The 14,546-nt window shown below is 41.4% G+C and overlaps 1 protein-coding gene across 4 annotated transcripts in view; it reads left to right on the forward strand.

Moving 5' to 3' along the window:
* Positions 1 to 4,218: 4,218 nt before the first annotated feature.
* The window catches only part of PIK3C3 (phosphatidylinositol 3-kinase catalytic subunit type 3), a 66,591-nt gene continuing 56,263 nt past the window's right edge, over positions 4,219 to 14,546 (forward strand). For all 4 annotated transcript variants that reach the window (XR_005626556.1, XM_039699477.1, XM_039699479.1 and 1 more), the window contains exons 1-5: positions 4,219 to 4,376; positions 6,393 to 6,581; positions 7,073 to 7,216; positions 9,450 to 9,579; positions 13,479 to 13,565. Coding sequence is in view for 3 of the 4 variants with exons in the window: in XM_039699477.1 (XP_039555411.1) it covers positions 4,309 to 4,376; positions 6,393 to 6,581; positions 7,073 to 7,216; positions 9,450 to 9,579; positions 13,479 to 13,565 (618 nt within the window). In the remaining variant the exon portion in view is untranslated. The remainder of the gene's footprint in view (positions 4,377 to 6,392; positions 6,582 to 7,072; positions 7,217 to 9,449; positions 9,580 to 13,478; positions 13,566 to 14,546) is intronic.

Here is a 14,546-nt window from a genome sequence, read left to right on the forward strand (position 1 = left end):
ACAGAACAGGGGTAGGGGAGATTCTAATGCATAAGCAGAGCAATGAAGAGTGTCAATTTGCATGCTTGCTATATTTTTTCCAATGACAAGAATGGTGTAATATCAGCAAGTAACTAACTCAAGGCGTAGCTAGCCAGTTACTTATAGTTTTCATGAGAAAAAAAATAGATTCCTCTTGGTGTACTTTTCTCCAAAGAAATTTTAAACACTTACATATGCTGAGTTAAATTGGTGTTTCAAGACCAAACACTCAGGTAAATGTTAGAGAACTGCAAGAACATGTTTCTGGGCTGTCTTGGGAAGGAAAGCCAGCAGCTTTCCCACTACATCCACCAGAAAGAAGTGAAGACTTGCAGTGCTGCCAGAGCAGGTCCAGACCGAGGCACCAGGCATCTCTGTGGGGATGGGACATCAGTCTAGGAGTGGGAATTGGCTCTGTGAAGTCCATGGCTGGGTCAGGCAGAGCTGTGGTACAGAAGGAGACTGATTTCTATGGCATTGCTTGGACACAGAACTCCCTGAAATGGGGTCATGAGCCATAAGCCGGAGGGACTGGCCATCAGTAACTCCTAGCAGTCCCTCATGTCATTCTCAGCTTCACCCCAAGCTAGAAGGGACAGATGCTCCCTTTTCTGTTGGCACAATGAAGGTCAGAATTTGCTTCACAATGCACTTGGACCATCAGGAATCTTGGCACTGGTTTGCTTCCAGAACGTGTTCCTGCTATCAACCTATATGTAGTTACATACTAGTTCACTCCTGGGCTCCGCTGTGGCATTTATTTATTAGTCTCTTTAAGGAAGAAACCCAAGCAGAGTTGCCAGGAGAGTTTGTTTATGGATATGCCACAGATCAGCAACAGGAGAAAAGATGTGCCTTGTTTGAAATGCAACACTTGGAATAATCCTGCCCTACTTCAAGAAGCCAAAACCTAAGATATGCAACCACCACAAAGTGCTCTCATGATGTGCCCTAGATGTCACACTACAAAACCTTCCCACAGCCAGTAAAACAATTCGTATATTGTATGATCATAGAACCACAGAATAGTTTGAATTGAAGGGGATCTTAAGGATTCTCTACTTCCCACTTCCTCCTCTGCCATGGGCAGGGACACCTTCCACTACACCAGCTTCAAGCTCCATCCAACCTGGGCTTGAACATTTCCAGAGATAGGACAACCAAGACTTCTCCGGGAAACCTGAGCCAGCACAATATGCTACTGCATCCAGCACTTAGGGCTGGAAAACACACACATAAATAATCATGTATTTTGGCTACAAGAGTGGTCACTGAAGCTTAGAAGGCAGAAGAGTTCGGCCAGTTGGGATATGGATAGACCACTTTGCAGGGGCCAGATCAAGAGAGGGTAGCTGTGAGTTACAGGAACTACTTGACTCAGGGGCAACAGCCCATGGCGCATGCTTTTATCGTTTAGTACAGATGCTGCCGCAAATGGCAAGTGGAGGACACACAGAAGTGGCAGCAGAGAGCAAAACAGGAAAATGTCCTTATCCAGCTCTGCATCTGCTCCACAGGGAAAGGCCCCATTCAGCTTTACTGGCTCTCAGGTGTGTGGCAGTACAGATGCTCATCACCTCCAGCCAGAACTCTGTCAGAGCACAAGCAGTGGCCCTGGATGTTCATCACTGCCTCTTCCAAGTGCTTCAGGACCCTTCAAGGTGAAAAATATTCTTTCTATCTGCCTCTGTGGCAGTATATGAGAACCTAGAAATGTAAGGTTATTAATATCAGAAAGTGGTATAAAGTGACATTTCTGATTGAAATAGCATCTTTCTTCAATTTTATTGTCAAAAATGTCTCTCCCAAACATTCTTCTCTTCTTTTGCCTCACCTAATTTAGTTATCTAGTTAGACATACTGGACTCTGAAAAATCCCCTTTTTAATGCCTTTTTCAGAGGCCTTCTGTAATTTTTTCTCTTAGCTTTTTCCTTTTCTTTTTTATCTTTAAACAAATCTTCAACAATTATGTGAAAATGTCTATAGTGGCGCAATAGAGTGTGAGATTATTAAACTGATATCACTAATTTCATTAATTGAGAAAGAATCTAATTTTTCCTGACAAAAAAATCATACCAAAACAGGTACACACATATGAATGTACTTATTCCTTATTCCTGCACAGAGACATACATTGCTTAGCTTTAAAAGAGTGAGGTTTATTTGTCTTTTAATTTTTTGCAGGTTTATGTTTTACTTTTTCTTCACACCCAAGGAGAAAAATATGTTTGTTTATTCCTGTTAGGGAAAGCAGAGATTTTATGTAAAAAAAATAAAAAAACAAAAAACCAAAAAAACCCCAAACAAACAAAAAAAAAACAGGGATGGAACAAAAGTAACAAACAAACAGAAGTCATCAAAAATTTTGAGGCAGGCAACAAATGAATGGCAGCTGCCAGGACTGCTGAAACTGTAAATACGACCAGAAAGTGAAGAATTAAGATAGAAAAGATGGATAAAAAAATCTTTACTGCACAGAGGAATTTGTTACTTTAATTATACTTGAATTATATTTTGCATTCATGATACATGCCAGCATTGTAGAGCTGGAAAGAAAATACTTCATTTTAGTGATACAGGTTCTGGGTTATGGACTCCTCTAGTTTCCTATTTGTTATTTGTTTTGGAGAAAAAGGAAGGAAACACTTTCTGGTCACAATATCTGAGGGGGGAATAAAAGTGTTGAGGTGAAAATGTCCCTCTTAAAAGAAGCACTGCTCCTCTGCTTTGGCCTCTTCCCTCATAGCTGCTGACTTGCAGAAGAGGACTAGCTGAGATGCCCTTCCATATCCATCTGTTAACCCTGTCCTGCTGTGAAAGTGGAAAACACTGTTTCCAGGTGACAATTTTATATTTTTTTTTAGTCTGACCTGTGGTGCTGTGGTGTGAGAGAGCACCTGCCCAGATGCTTCCTCATGACCAAAAGTGTTTGAAGTAGGATGAGCTGGAGCAAAAGAATACTTTTCATACTTTTGTTCAGCAGTCCTGAGAAGTTCAGCAGTTGTGGTGTATCACAAAACACCAAAATTTCTGTTTGTCAGTGCTGGTTGCTTTGCCTACATAGAGAGTATAAGTGTAGAATAATAATGACTATATGCAAGTAGTATCTGTATTTTTTTTCACTGAAAGGTTCTAACAATTTGTATTTATTCTCAAAACACTACATTTTTTTTAAGTCATATATTATTTTACAATATTTTAGTTGTGGGTAGTTTCTGGCTGCCTGTGCCAGATGTAGAATCATTGTCTGACCCCAGCCCTGGTGAAGACCCTTTCCTTGAGCTGACATTATATAACTTGTACGAAAACTACTTAATTAATCAAAATGGAGGGGCTTTGCTGTAAAAGTTATTAACGCTGAACTTCTATGTATAAATAATGACATAGCTGAATGGAGCTCTGAGCTCTGGGGGGAGCCCTGATCTAGAGGAAGGTGTTCATGCCCATGGCAGGAGGTTGGAAAAAAAGAGCTTTAACTTCCCTTCCAAGCCAAACTATTCTATGAAGTTCCAAAGGATGCCATGAGGATGGTGAAAGGTCTGGAAGTGGCACCTTAAGAGCAGTAGCAGAGGGCAATTGGTTTGTTAGGCCTGGAGGAGCTGGAGGGGACAAATCATTATGGTTTCCAACATCCTCATGAGGGTAAGAGGAGGGGCGGGTAATGATCTCTTCATTCTTGTGACAGCAATAAGATCTGAAGGAATAGCCTGAGGCTGAGTCAGGGGAGGTTCAGGCTGGATTTCAGGAAAAGGTTTCTCTCCCAGAGGGTGGCTGGGCACTGGAACAGGCTGCCCAGGGATGTGGTCACAACACCAAGCTTGACAGAGTTTAAGAGGCATTTGGGCACCGCTCTCAGACACGTGGCTCCTACTATGTAGTTGGGACATCCTGAGCAGGGCCAGGAGCTGGACTCGATGATCCTTGCAGGTCCCTTCAAACTCGGGATACTCTGTGATTCTGTGAGGCTGTTGCCAGGCTCCATCCCTCCCCACCCTCAGGCGGCACAGCAGCCGTCCCTCAGGCGGCACAGCAGCCAGTCGGGGCCGCAGCCATCTCGCCGCCGTGCGCTGCCGCCGCCATGTCGCGCACCGCGCACCCGGGCGCTGAGGGAGGGGGAGCGGGGGCGGCCGCAGGCCGGCGGCCATTTTGGTCAAGGGCCGGCACCGCTCCTTCCTCCCTTACTCAAGATGGCGGCGGCAGCGCATGCTCGGAGCGCGGCCGGGGAGGCCGGCGCAGCTGCCCGCGGGCGCTGAGGGGGCGGGCGGGGAGCAACAGCGGCGGCGGCCATGGGCGAGACCGAGAGGCTTTATTATGTGTACAGCTGCGACCTGGACATCAACGTGCAGCTGAAGATGTGAGTGAGCGGCGTCGGGGCTCAGAGGGAAGCGGTGGCTGCCGCCCGCAGGGGGTACCGGGCCGCTGGTGCCGCAGCCCGGCGGTGCCCGGGCACAGGCGGTGCTGGCTCAGCTCCGGGTGTCGCGTCCCTGCCGCCGTCCCGGCCCGCGGGGAGCGGCGGCGGCCGGGCCGGAGCTGTGCGGCGAGCGAGTGCCCAGGTGTGCCGTGTCCTCAGGTGCTCCAGGGCAGCGATTGTCAGGGCTGGCTCCCGTAGCCTCTCACCTGTCCTGGAATCACAGCTTGCTTTGCGTTACAAGGGAGCTTTAAAGCCTGTCCTGTTACACCCCCTGCCACGGACAGGGACACGTTCCACTATCCCAGGCTGGTCCCAGCCCCGTCCAGCCTGGCCTTTAGCGCTCCCAGGGATGGGGCAGCCGCAGCTTCTCTGAGCAGCCTTTGCCAGGGCATTACTACCCTCACAGTAAATAACTTTCTCCTCATGAATATGACTCTACTCTGTCTGAAGCCATCCCCCCCACCCTGTCACTACATGCTTCTGTAAATGGTCTTGACTGTTCTTTCCTGTAAGTTTCCTTCAGGAACTGGAGGGCCACCACTGTGCCACAGCTCACTCCTGAGTGTTAAGGGAAGGAGATAAACTGGTGCCACTGCTGCTGCTTCTTTCCATGCTCCTGTGAAAGCATGGTGGTCTTAGTGGGGTGTTTTACTGTAGCAAGATCCAGGTGCTGCAGCGTGTAAATATATTCCTACCTGAGCATGTGGAAGCACTTTTGTTGAAGGTGGAGTTGCCCTACAATGATGTAATTTTTGTTTTGTTTTTTTTAAGTTACTTCACTTCATTACAACAATGAGAAGTTTGAGAAGTAGGAGGGATGTGGCTGACTCTCAAATGTCATGTACCCAATGGTGGTACATTAAGTATCTTGCACTTCTCTGGCTAACTAACTTGTAGAAGCCTGTTAAGGGTTGTTTAATTTCTGAACAGGAGATGGTAGTGGAAGGTGGCTCCACTCATGACAAGGGTTGAAACTGGATGATCTTTTAAGGTCCTTGTGAGCCCACACTGTTCTGTGCCATCAGGGTCAGACTCATGTGACCTCTTTGATACTTCATTCCACCAAACAAAATTAAAATTAGCAGTTTTTTTGGCTTTTTTTTGTTTTAGCCCATACAAGTGTATGTCATCCTTAGAAGGTACAGTGCCAGTTCCATGCAAGTAACCTATTAATTTACTCTGAAATGGATTTGTGGAAACAAATAAATTTTTGTTTGCTGAAGGATTCATCTTACATGTTTTCCCATCTTCATCACCTCAATTGTTTTGTTCTGTTTTGTTTTGTTTTAACTAGTGCATCCGCAGACAGATATCTAATGTGCATGTCTGTTTTCATTGTGGTATGGCTGAAGCCTGAGAAATTCCATCAATTCCTCTTAACAGTAACATTGTGCAAAGTGCTTCATGACCTTAACCAAATTTTATTTGAACAGTCTACTTAAGTGAACTTTATTTTGTTGTGGATTTGAGAGATTATTGACTTCCAAAGCCAGTCATACATTTCATAGATCTTAAAAACTTACTTACCATAGTTGTTTTGGTTTTATTTTTCCAAATAGTATTTGGAGCACATGTAATCTGATGTTTGTTTTGTCTATTTTAATAATAGCAGCACATGTCTTCTCATTTATTGTTGCCCTACTTAAGGTCTGTCTGAGAATCCACAGGTTGTACTAGAAGTTACCTACATTTAAAAGACAAACAAGTAATTCTTGCCTTCCCTGCTCTTGCCCTCATCCCTGCCTAAATCAGTACAGCAATACATTCCATGTTTGCTCAGCATTTCACATCCTGAGTTCCTCTCTGGTGTTTGGATTTCACTACAAGCAGTAGTGCAAAGTGACAATAGCCTCAGTTCTGGGTGATCTAAGTATAAGCTATGGAAATGCAATAGGATTTCTACTATGGATAGAATAAATTCTGGCTTACTTATGTTTTCTTCTTTTCCTCTTCCCATAGAGGAAGTCTGGAAGGGAAAAGGGAGCAGAAAAGCTACAAAGCTCTCTTAGAAGATCCGATGCTGAAGTTCTCGGGACTGTACCAAGAGACTTGCTCTGACTTGTATGTAACTTGTCAGGTGTTTGCAGAGGGGAAGCCGCTTGCTCTTCCAGTTAGAACTTCGTACAAGGCTTTTAGCACTAGATGGAAGTAAGTGGCTTGCTTTTTATTTCATATTCCTCATAGTTAGTGGGGCACCAAGTGTTTGTTCCTGTCAGAAAGATTTGTTTCCTGTTGTCTCCTACAAAGTGGCTTTTGCTTCTTCAAGTGTCCGTATGGTTAGTGTTATCCCGCCAGCACAAAAACAACCTTTTTGTGTAAAGGGTAAGTGATAAAATTGCTACTTGTGTGCTTGGGCATGTTGTGCTACTTTAAGTAACTTCTGGGGCCTGGAGTGATACATTTTCATGATGTTTGCTGACAGCCTCATCCTTGCTACTCTGTCATCAGGCCAGAATATTTTTCTTTTGGTCTGTAGCCTTTTAGTCATGATCCAGACAGGTGTTTGAATGGATAAACCCACAGGATAATAGTCAGTTTGCCCTAAGAAATCTTTATTCTGAGAAGTATCTGGATTGTGTAAACTAATAGAGAGTAACTTGAGTAAAGCTTTATGACTAATAAAAAGTGTTTCTCTGCAGCTGGAATGAATGGCTGAAACTGCCTGTGAAGTATCCAGACTTGCCTCGAAATGCTCAGGTGGCTCTGACCATCTGGGATGTGTATGGACCTGGTAAAGCCGTTCCTGTGGGAGGGACAACGGTCTCGCTCTTCGGAAAATATGGGTATACTGCTTTTTCTTCTCTGGTACACATTCACAGCTCACCTGTGAATAGTAATGTAGCATGGGTTATGAGACATACATTTTTAAATATTTTCCAAACTAGGTTAACAGTTTCATGTTTGAAAAACCGGATGCATAGGTGATTTGCTCCTAATTATTCGTGAGTGTAGTTTCACACTTGCTGCAGTGCTCTATAAAAGAAGTGTTCTGTATAACACCGTTTTTTCTTTGTTTTTTTTGATGGTCTGCAAGCTTGGATTTTAAGATGGCAAGTGCTGAAATCACCTCACATCTACACCCTTGTACTGCATGAATGGCAGTACTGATTACTTTAAAAAAAATTGTTGAATTGGCTTGCAATTAGTCTGTGAATGCATTGCTATTTATAGAAAGTAAAATGTCACTCAGTAAATCAGCACTTTTCAAAGTTAATATGCTGAGATCCAATAGAGGGTGCATAAATGGAGTAAATTTGTGGATGGTAAGACTCAAGTGGGAAGGATTACAATAATAATCTGTGAGGTGAACAATATGCCAAAAGAATCTTACCTAACTGCAAAGGAGACTGAGAAAACAGGTTGTGGTCTAAGGAAGATTAAGAGGCACATGTACTTTTTTGCACTTGATTGTTATCACATACAGAGTGGGGAGCAGCTGTCCAGGAAAAAAGAGGAACAGACTTGTAGTTCAGAGTGAATCTTAAATTTTGTGTGCTTCAGCGTCATGGTGCTCTTGTAAAATGTGTGAACAACATTGACTACATAAAAGGTTTACAAATATATGCATCAGAGACACTTCTGTACCCTGTTCTTTTCTTATCCTTTCCTTTTCCACTCAGCTGGGGTGTTTTCTGTTCCTTCTAACCAACTTCAGTCAAATTTCAGACTACTGGGAGTCTGTATCATTGAATGTCTAGCAAGTAGGTGTGATGGAGGAAGTGTGCCTAGTCAGGCTGAAAAAAATGAACATATGAACATTTTTCTAGTGTATCTACTGCTGGAAAATGGGAAGAAATAGCCTGTTTTGCCTTGCCAGGGGATGAGAAATAATAAGGTTAAACTGAAGTGTAGGATAAGTTTAGATTATCATTAGGAAAGCTGCTCTAATGGTGCTTGAATGCTGAAAGTGACCATAGGGAGAGGTTGTATCTCTCTCATTGAGAATACTGCTTAACCAAAAAGGATGACATTGCCTTAAGGCAAAAAATTGAACCTGTTCTACTGGACTGTGCCCTAAAGACTGCTGGTAGCTGTTAAAGCATTAAAGCACAGTACCTGGAAAAAGATAAAAATAAATTTATAAGTCTTACTTCCATCATGTGGAACTTGGATGAAGTAAATGGAAAGAAACAAAAAAAGTTTTGAAGTTTGAAGTTTTTAAAAGAAAACCCTTGTAGTAATACTCCATGAAGTATAAATTAAATGTCAGATGATCTTTTAAATTGTTACTTCTCATTTTTAATGATTTGCTTTTTAAAATGTTCCTGTCGGTTGTATTTATCTGAAGTTTTTAGCGTTAAGTGATCAGGTCTTATTGGCAAAGGTAATGAATGCACTTGATTTCTTGGGGCATCTTTTATGGGTGGATCAGCACAAATGTGCAAGGTAAGCAGGGTTTTTGCAGTGGAAAGATGTGGTCAGTTACCTTGGAAAGTTCTATTTACTGCACACTTTCAATTATCAATTCAGTTTCAAGCACTGGTGGAGAAAGCGGTATGTGGAGAATTTTGGCATTTTTTTCTTGGTATGGTTTTTTTATTATTATTATTTGGCAGCTCAGAGGTCTGCTTTATGGCCGTTGACCTTCAAATGCAACTTAGGTAGCTTTTTAGTTGATTTTTTTCATACTGACAGACTTAGGGTTACTGTTACAATTTGCAAGTCAAGAGGAATACTTTCTGCTTTATCACAAATAATAAAACTATGAAGGTTGAGCTTTCTCCTCAGTTTGTGTTTGTACCAGCCCACTGGCTTTGGGAATTACCCATTTCTCTTCTTCTTGCCTAATAAATTATCTCTGACTTCACAATTTTCTTCTAAACTCCATGTGGCAGTAAAATAAAGGTTGTAGAGGACACAAAGTGCAAGGCACTTACGCAGTAGAGTTCAATTATACAATTTTGTAGTTTTGACTAGGGAAGCAACTTCATTTTCTCGCAGCTGCTGCTCAACTTTGTTTCCTGACAGCTGTATTATTTTGAGTTTACTGAAGTGATTCTGCATTTTTCTCTGCAGTATGTTTCGACAAGGAATGCATGACTTGAAAGTCTGGCCTAATGTAGAAGCTGATGGCTCTGAGCCCACCAAAACTCCTGGGAGAACCAGCAGTACAGTCTCTGAAGATCAAATGAGCCGCTTGGCAAAGGTAATGGAATAGCAAGTAACCTTTAAAATGTCTGTGACAGGCATGCACTTCACTGGAGAGAAATGAAGGCAGCTTCCAGAGCTGTTTTCTCACGTGATAGTTCCCTTCCTTTGGTTATTTAGGTGTTTCATAGGATTTATACAGAGTAGTAAAGCAGATCATATTTAATTACTTCTGAAGTGTTTTTTTAAAAAACCCTTCTATTACATGCATAGCATTTTGTTGGTACAATTTAAGATCTAAATTCTTTGTAAAGAATGAAAACATGAATATGCCTTAAAGATGCTTAAAGCCAAAATTCCATCAGATTTAATAAAAGCTTCTCCTAACAGTGACTTGTGAGGACAGTTGAGTTTCTTTCAGAAGCCATGTATTATCTTTGAGGCTGTCTGGTGTAGTGTTCAGAAGTGGTGTCATACCTGTACATTAGAAAGAGCTTGAGTAGAACTGCAAAAATTAACCCAAGTTTCTTTAATTTAAGCTCACAAATATGTATATTAGTATTTTTGCCTGCAAGTTTTTGATGGCAGAGTATATTCTTGTCATCAAAATTGGTCAGAGTGTGTTAGTTACGGGGCTGTTTTACTAGATGACTTCTGATTATTCAGGTAAGCTTATCCCAAGTTTTCCAAACTGCTCAGTCTGCTTACTCAGTGAGCCTTCTTCTTAATCTTGATCTCCCAGATTTTATGCAGGCCTTTGTGGGACTCCCAATGAAAGATAGAACCATTTTCTCATCTAGAGATTTACGACAGTGAGAAACTAACTTTCGTTTAAGGGTCTCTGTTTTATTAGTGTAGTTTGCACTGAATTGATAATGGAAAGCTCATTAAAGCCAGTAGTGCCCCATTTCTTCATCATAGTAGAATAAATGCCCTCTGGCCTAAGGAATCTCTGTAGAGAGATGCTAAATATCAAGTCTTATTTCCAGTTCATCACATGGTTATATGATGGATGCTGTGGGTTTCTGAGAAAGGCTTTGAGAGTATAGGCCATGCCTTTCCTGTTAGTTCTGTTAGACACACATTACCATTCACTCTCTGTAGCTCAAAAAGCACAAATAAAATACAGTACTTAAGTCTTAAAATAGCTCGTTCTGTTTTAGCCTGTGTGATTTTTGCACTTGGAAGATGATGGCCCAAGGCCTCTGAGGAGTAGGAGGGAATTCTTTCACATCCTATTTGAGAGTTGCGGTTAAGGCTAACAGAAAGCAATAACGTCACTGCCCCTATTATTTTCTTCTGAAAGCTGTTTTGGGAGATGCTAATTTCTGAAAGAGGAGTGTTTTCATTGATATTTTGTTGTGGTCGTTTTTATAAAACTTTTACCATCAAATGCTAGGGAAATCAGGGTTTCTGGGTAGTGTGTCTACGGGAGCTTTCATTTGCACAGCTCTTCACATAGCAGAAGAGGTTCTTAGGATGTGTCACTCATAAATAGCCATTGTTCAAACACAATCAGCTTCAGTTCTTCTGTGACTTATTCTTAGTTTCTGAATGCCTTCTCATAGTACTCTCATAGTGTGAAGGTATATTTAAATATAGGTAAAAGGACTAGGACTTAGGTACATAACATGGCAAGTTTGTGTGGGCTTTGTTGTTCTTGGTTTGTTGTTTTTTTGGGTTTTATTTCTGTTTACTGAACAGATTGTCCAGTGTTGTGCTATTGATTGATATCTGTTACCAGAGCCCAAACTAGAGTCTTTCAGGTAAGAGGTAACTTTAGAGAAGAGCTCATGAAGGATCTTTTCTCCATCTGAAAGATAACTCCTTTCTTGACGTGCTTCTGAGTTTATGTCTATGTGTGTTTTTTATTGTTACATGGAATTTGTATAAAACCAGTGACTAGGTGGTCAAGGAGTTTTACTTTACCTTAAATAATTGATACTGTGGCAAGTCTCCCCTTTCATGTTGAGGTGCCATATGGTTGTGCTCTCACAAAACACATGAATGTTGCTAGTAAAACTGCTGCTGATAGAAAAACCATGGTTTTGCATTCTGGAGGCATTGTGAATGCAGATTTTTTGTGTACTAAGAAATACTAATGGGAAGAGTATTTTAGCATTCTCAAACATGAATGACATTACGAGGTTTCTCCCATGAGTGGTGTGTTAATTTATTCTTCTTAAAGTGTTCTTAAGTTCTTTTTGATCCATTCATTTCCGTCACACCTTCTGCTGGCTGAATGAAATTAGATAATAGTAATGTTGAGATACTATCTGAAGAGATGCATCTTACTTAGTAGCAAATGCTTCTTTCCTTGAAGGGGATACTAGCTTCTCTCTTACTTTAAACTGTAAATACTAATTCAAAACAGTTCTTCATATGTTCTTCATATGCTCACAGATCTTCCAGGTCTTGTATGCAGACCTAGTTAATTGCTGTATTACAACTTTTTTCCTCTATGTGGGAGGTTTAAAGGTTTAAAATATTAAGCATTTTCTTCTGAAACACACAAAATAACTTTCATTTTATTTTCTAGTGCAGTGAACAAGAAAATGAGCTACTAAGAATTTGTGACCCAGTTTTTTTCTCCAAGACTTTGATTGCACAAACTTTAGCCCAACATACTTGTGCCTGTACTGTTAAGACATCAGTTTAGTGAGGGTTTGAGAGAGAATAATGAAACAGTAAAATTGGTGCCAACTCTTCAGTTCTCTCTCTTCATAGTGACTTTTATTGTACCTCTGGTGTTGAGCTATGGAAGGTCTAGTGCACATATCTGACAGATTGTGCAACCTGGACATCTCCCAGTGTATCCCAAGTTTTAAATCTTCTGTATTGTTTTTTTTTGTACTAATACCATCTCCAGTTCTATGTGGAAGCAGCAGGCTGCTCTTGTGTTCTCCTGCATCCAGTACTTTCATTCCTGCTGTCCTGGGTCTCTTTATTGCTTGTCCCTTAGCTGGGCAAGAAGCGACAGTCAGCATCACTGTACGGCCTGTTCACATTCAGTTGCTCAGGTGACCACAGAACAAAGTTAATGAAATAATGGTTTTAACCTTTCCCCTAATAAAAATAATTTTGAGCGGTCTCTTTGCTAGCCATTTTCTAGACAGGTAATCATTTCTTTGAGATATGAAGGAACTTCATAGAGAAGGAACTCTGCATCTCTTGCATTCTGCAATAACTGCTGTTTTTTTTTTGAATACCTGTCATTTCTTAGCAGCCAAAAAGCTGATCTTCATATTTGTGTGGTCTTCTTCTGGATAAAAAAAATCATAAAAAATTTCATTAAAAATTCTGTTAGTGTATCTGAAGCTACAAGTAATATGCTCTCAATTTGTCTTCCATTCTTAATGAGTCCTTTAAACAACTTTCTTGCTATTGGTACAGCAGTTTGTAAACATAGGAATAAAACTTGAACTACTTATCAGATGACTAAAGGAGAGAGCAAGCTGTCTATGACTTGCTCTAAGATCTTCAGTTGACCCAGTTATAGTCCCACTCTGGGAACAGCCTTTCCTTTTTAGGAAAGGCTGACATGGGCAGAATTATTCAGTATGGGTAGTTTATTAAATATTTTTGTTTGGTTCAGTGAGTTTTACTATATGAAACATAGTAATACAAAAGTGGGATGTCTTTTTTACATTACTTCAGTTAAGAAACAAGTTCCTGTTTTTGCTGTGTTAAAAGTGCAAATGTGATATGCATGGATAATTATTATGGTCTTTGCTGGGATTGGTGTTTTAGATTGTAGACTTTTTTTTATGGCATGGTTTGGCTGTTTACAAGGTCTGTACTACATCACTATGTGTCTGCTATACAAAGTGAGTACAGTTTTTTCAGTTCCTTTTTTTTTTTGTCTGATTTCATATTACTATCTCTGTTACAACTTGGGTGTTCTTTTTCTTGCTCTGAGCAATTTAAATGTTATCATTGTGGGTTTTTTTCATACAGCTCACCAAGTCTCATCGGCAAGGTCACATGGTGAAAGTGGATTGGCTGGACAGACTCACCTTCAGAGAAATAGAAATGATCAATGAGGTAAGTTCTTGTAGGGTCAGGTTTGGAATTTTGCGGGGTTTTATCATGCTAATATGAACCTTCACTTCTTCAGGAGACTTAACTCTTAACTGCTTGGTTTTATTACCTTCAACTGCCAGTGCAAAGGGTGAAGGAAAAAGTAATTCTTTGGAAATGTAAAGTTAATTTTACTTTAGCAATAATGAGAATCACAGAATAGATTGGTTTGGAAGGGACCTTTAAACGCCATCTAGTCCATCCCCCCTGCAATGAGCAGGGACATCTTCAGTTGGATCAGGATTACCCTGGGCCCTTTCCAGGCTGATATTGAATGTTTGTGGGGTTGTGGTTTCTACCATTTCTCTGGACAACCTGTGCCAGGGCCTCAGCACTCCCACAGTCAAGTCTTCTCACTCCATGCTCTTGTCTAAAGTCCTTCTCCAGCTCTCCTGCAGTTCCCCTTTAGGCACTGGAAGGGCTTCTAAAGGCCCTGGAGCCTCCTCCAGGCTGAACAACCCCAGTTCTCCCAGCCTGTCTCAAAAGCAAAGGTATTCCAGCCCTTGGGGTATCTTAGTGGCCTCCTGGATTCCCTCCATCAGGTCCACATCTTTTTCATGTGGAGGTCCCAGAGGTGGATGCAGCTCTGCAGGCGGGGCCTCACAGCGCAGAGGGGCAGAGTCCCCTCCTGTGACCTGCTGCCCACCCTGCTGAGGAGCAACTCAGCACAGGGCCAGCATTTCATCCACCACAGCACACAGCTGTCTTAGCTGTTTTCAGCTTCAAGTGAACTTGATCATGGAAGACAGACTTTATTAATAATTTGGAACAGCTTGGAACAAGCACTGTTAAGCATGGCTAACTTAGCTCTAGGATTTTGGGTTGTGATGGGGAGCTTTTTAGACATTTGACCTCTTCCTTGGCTTCAGACCTGTTCAACTATATTAACTTCGGGTGCAGAGAAAAGACATTTGTAGTTTTGAACAAATATTTTTAAAAAATAGA

The sequence above is a fragment of the Passer montanus genome, unplaced genomic scaffold, assembly GCF_014805655.1.
Source record: "Passer montanus isolate IOZ18808 unplaced genomic scaffold, ASM1480565v1 scaffold134, whole genome shotgun sequence".
In the NCBI taxonomy this organism is placed as follows: domain Eukaryota; kingdom Metazoa; phylum Chordata; class Aves; order Passeriformes; family Passeridae; genus Passer; species Passer montanus.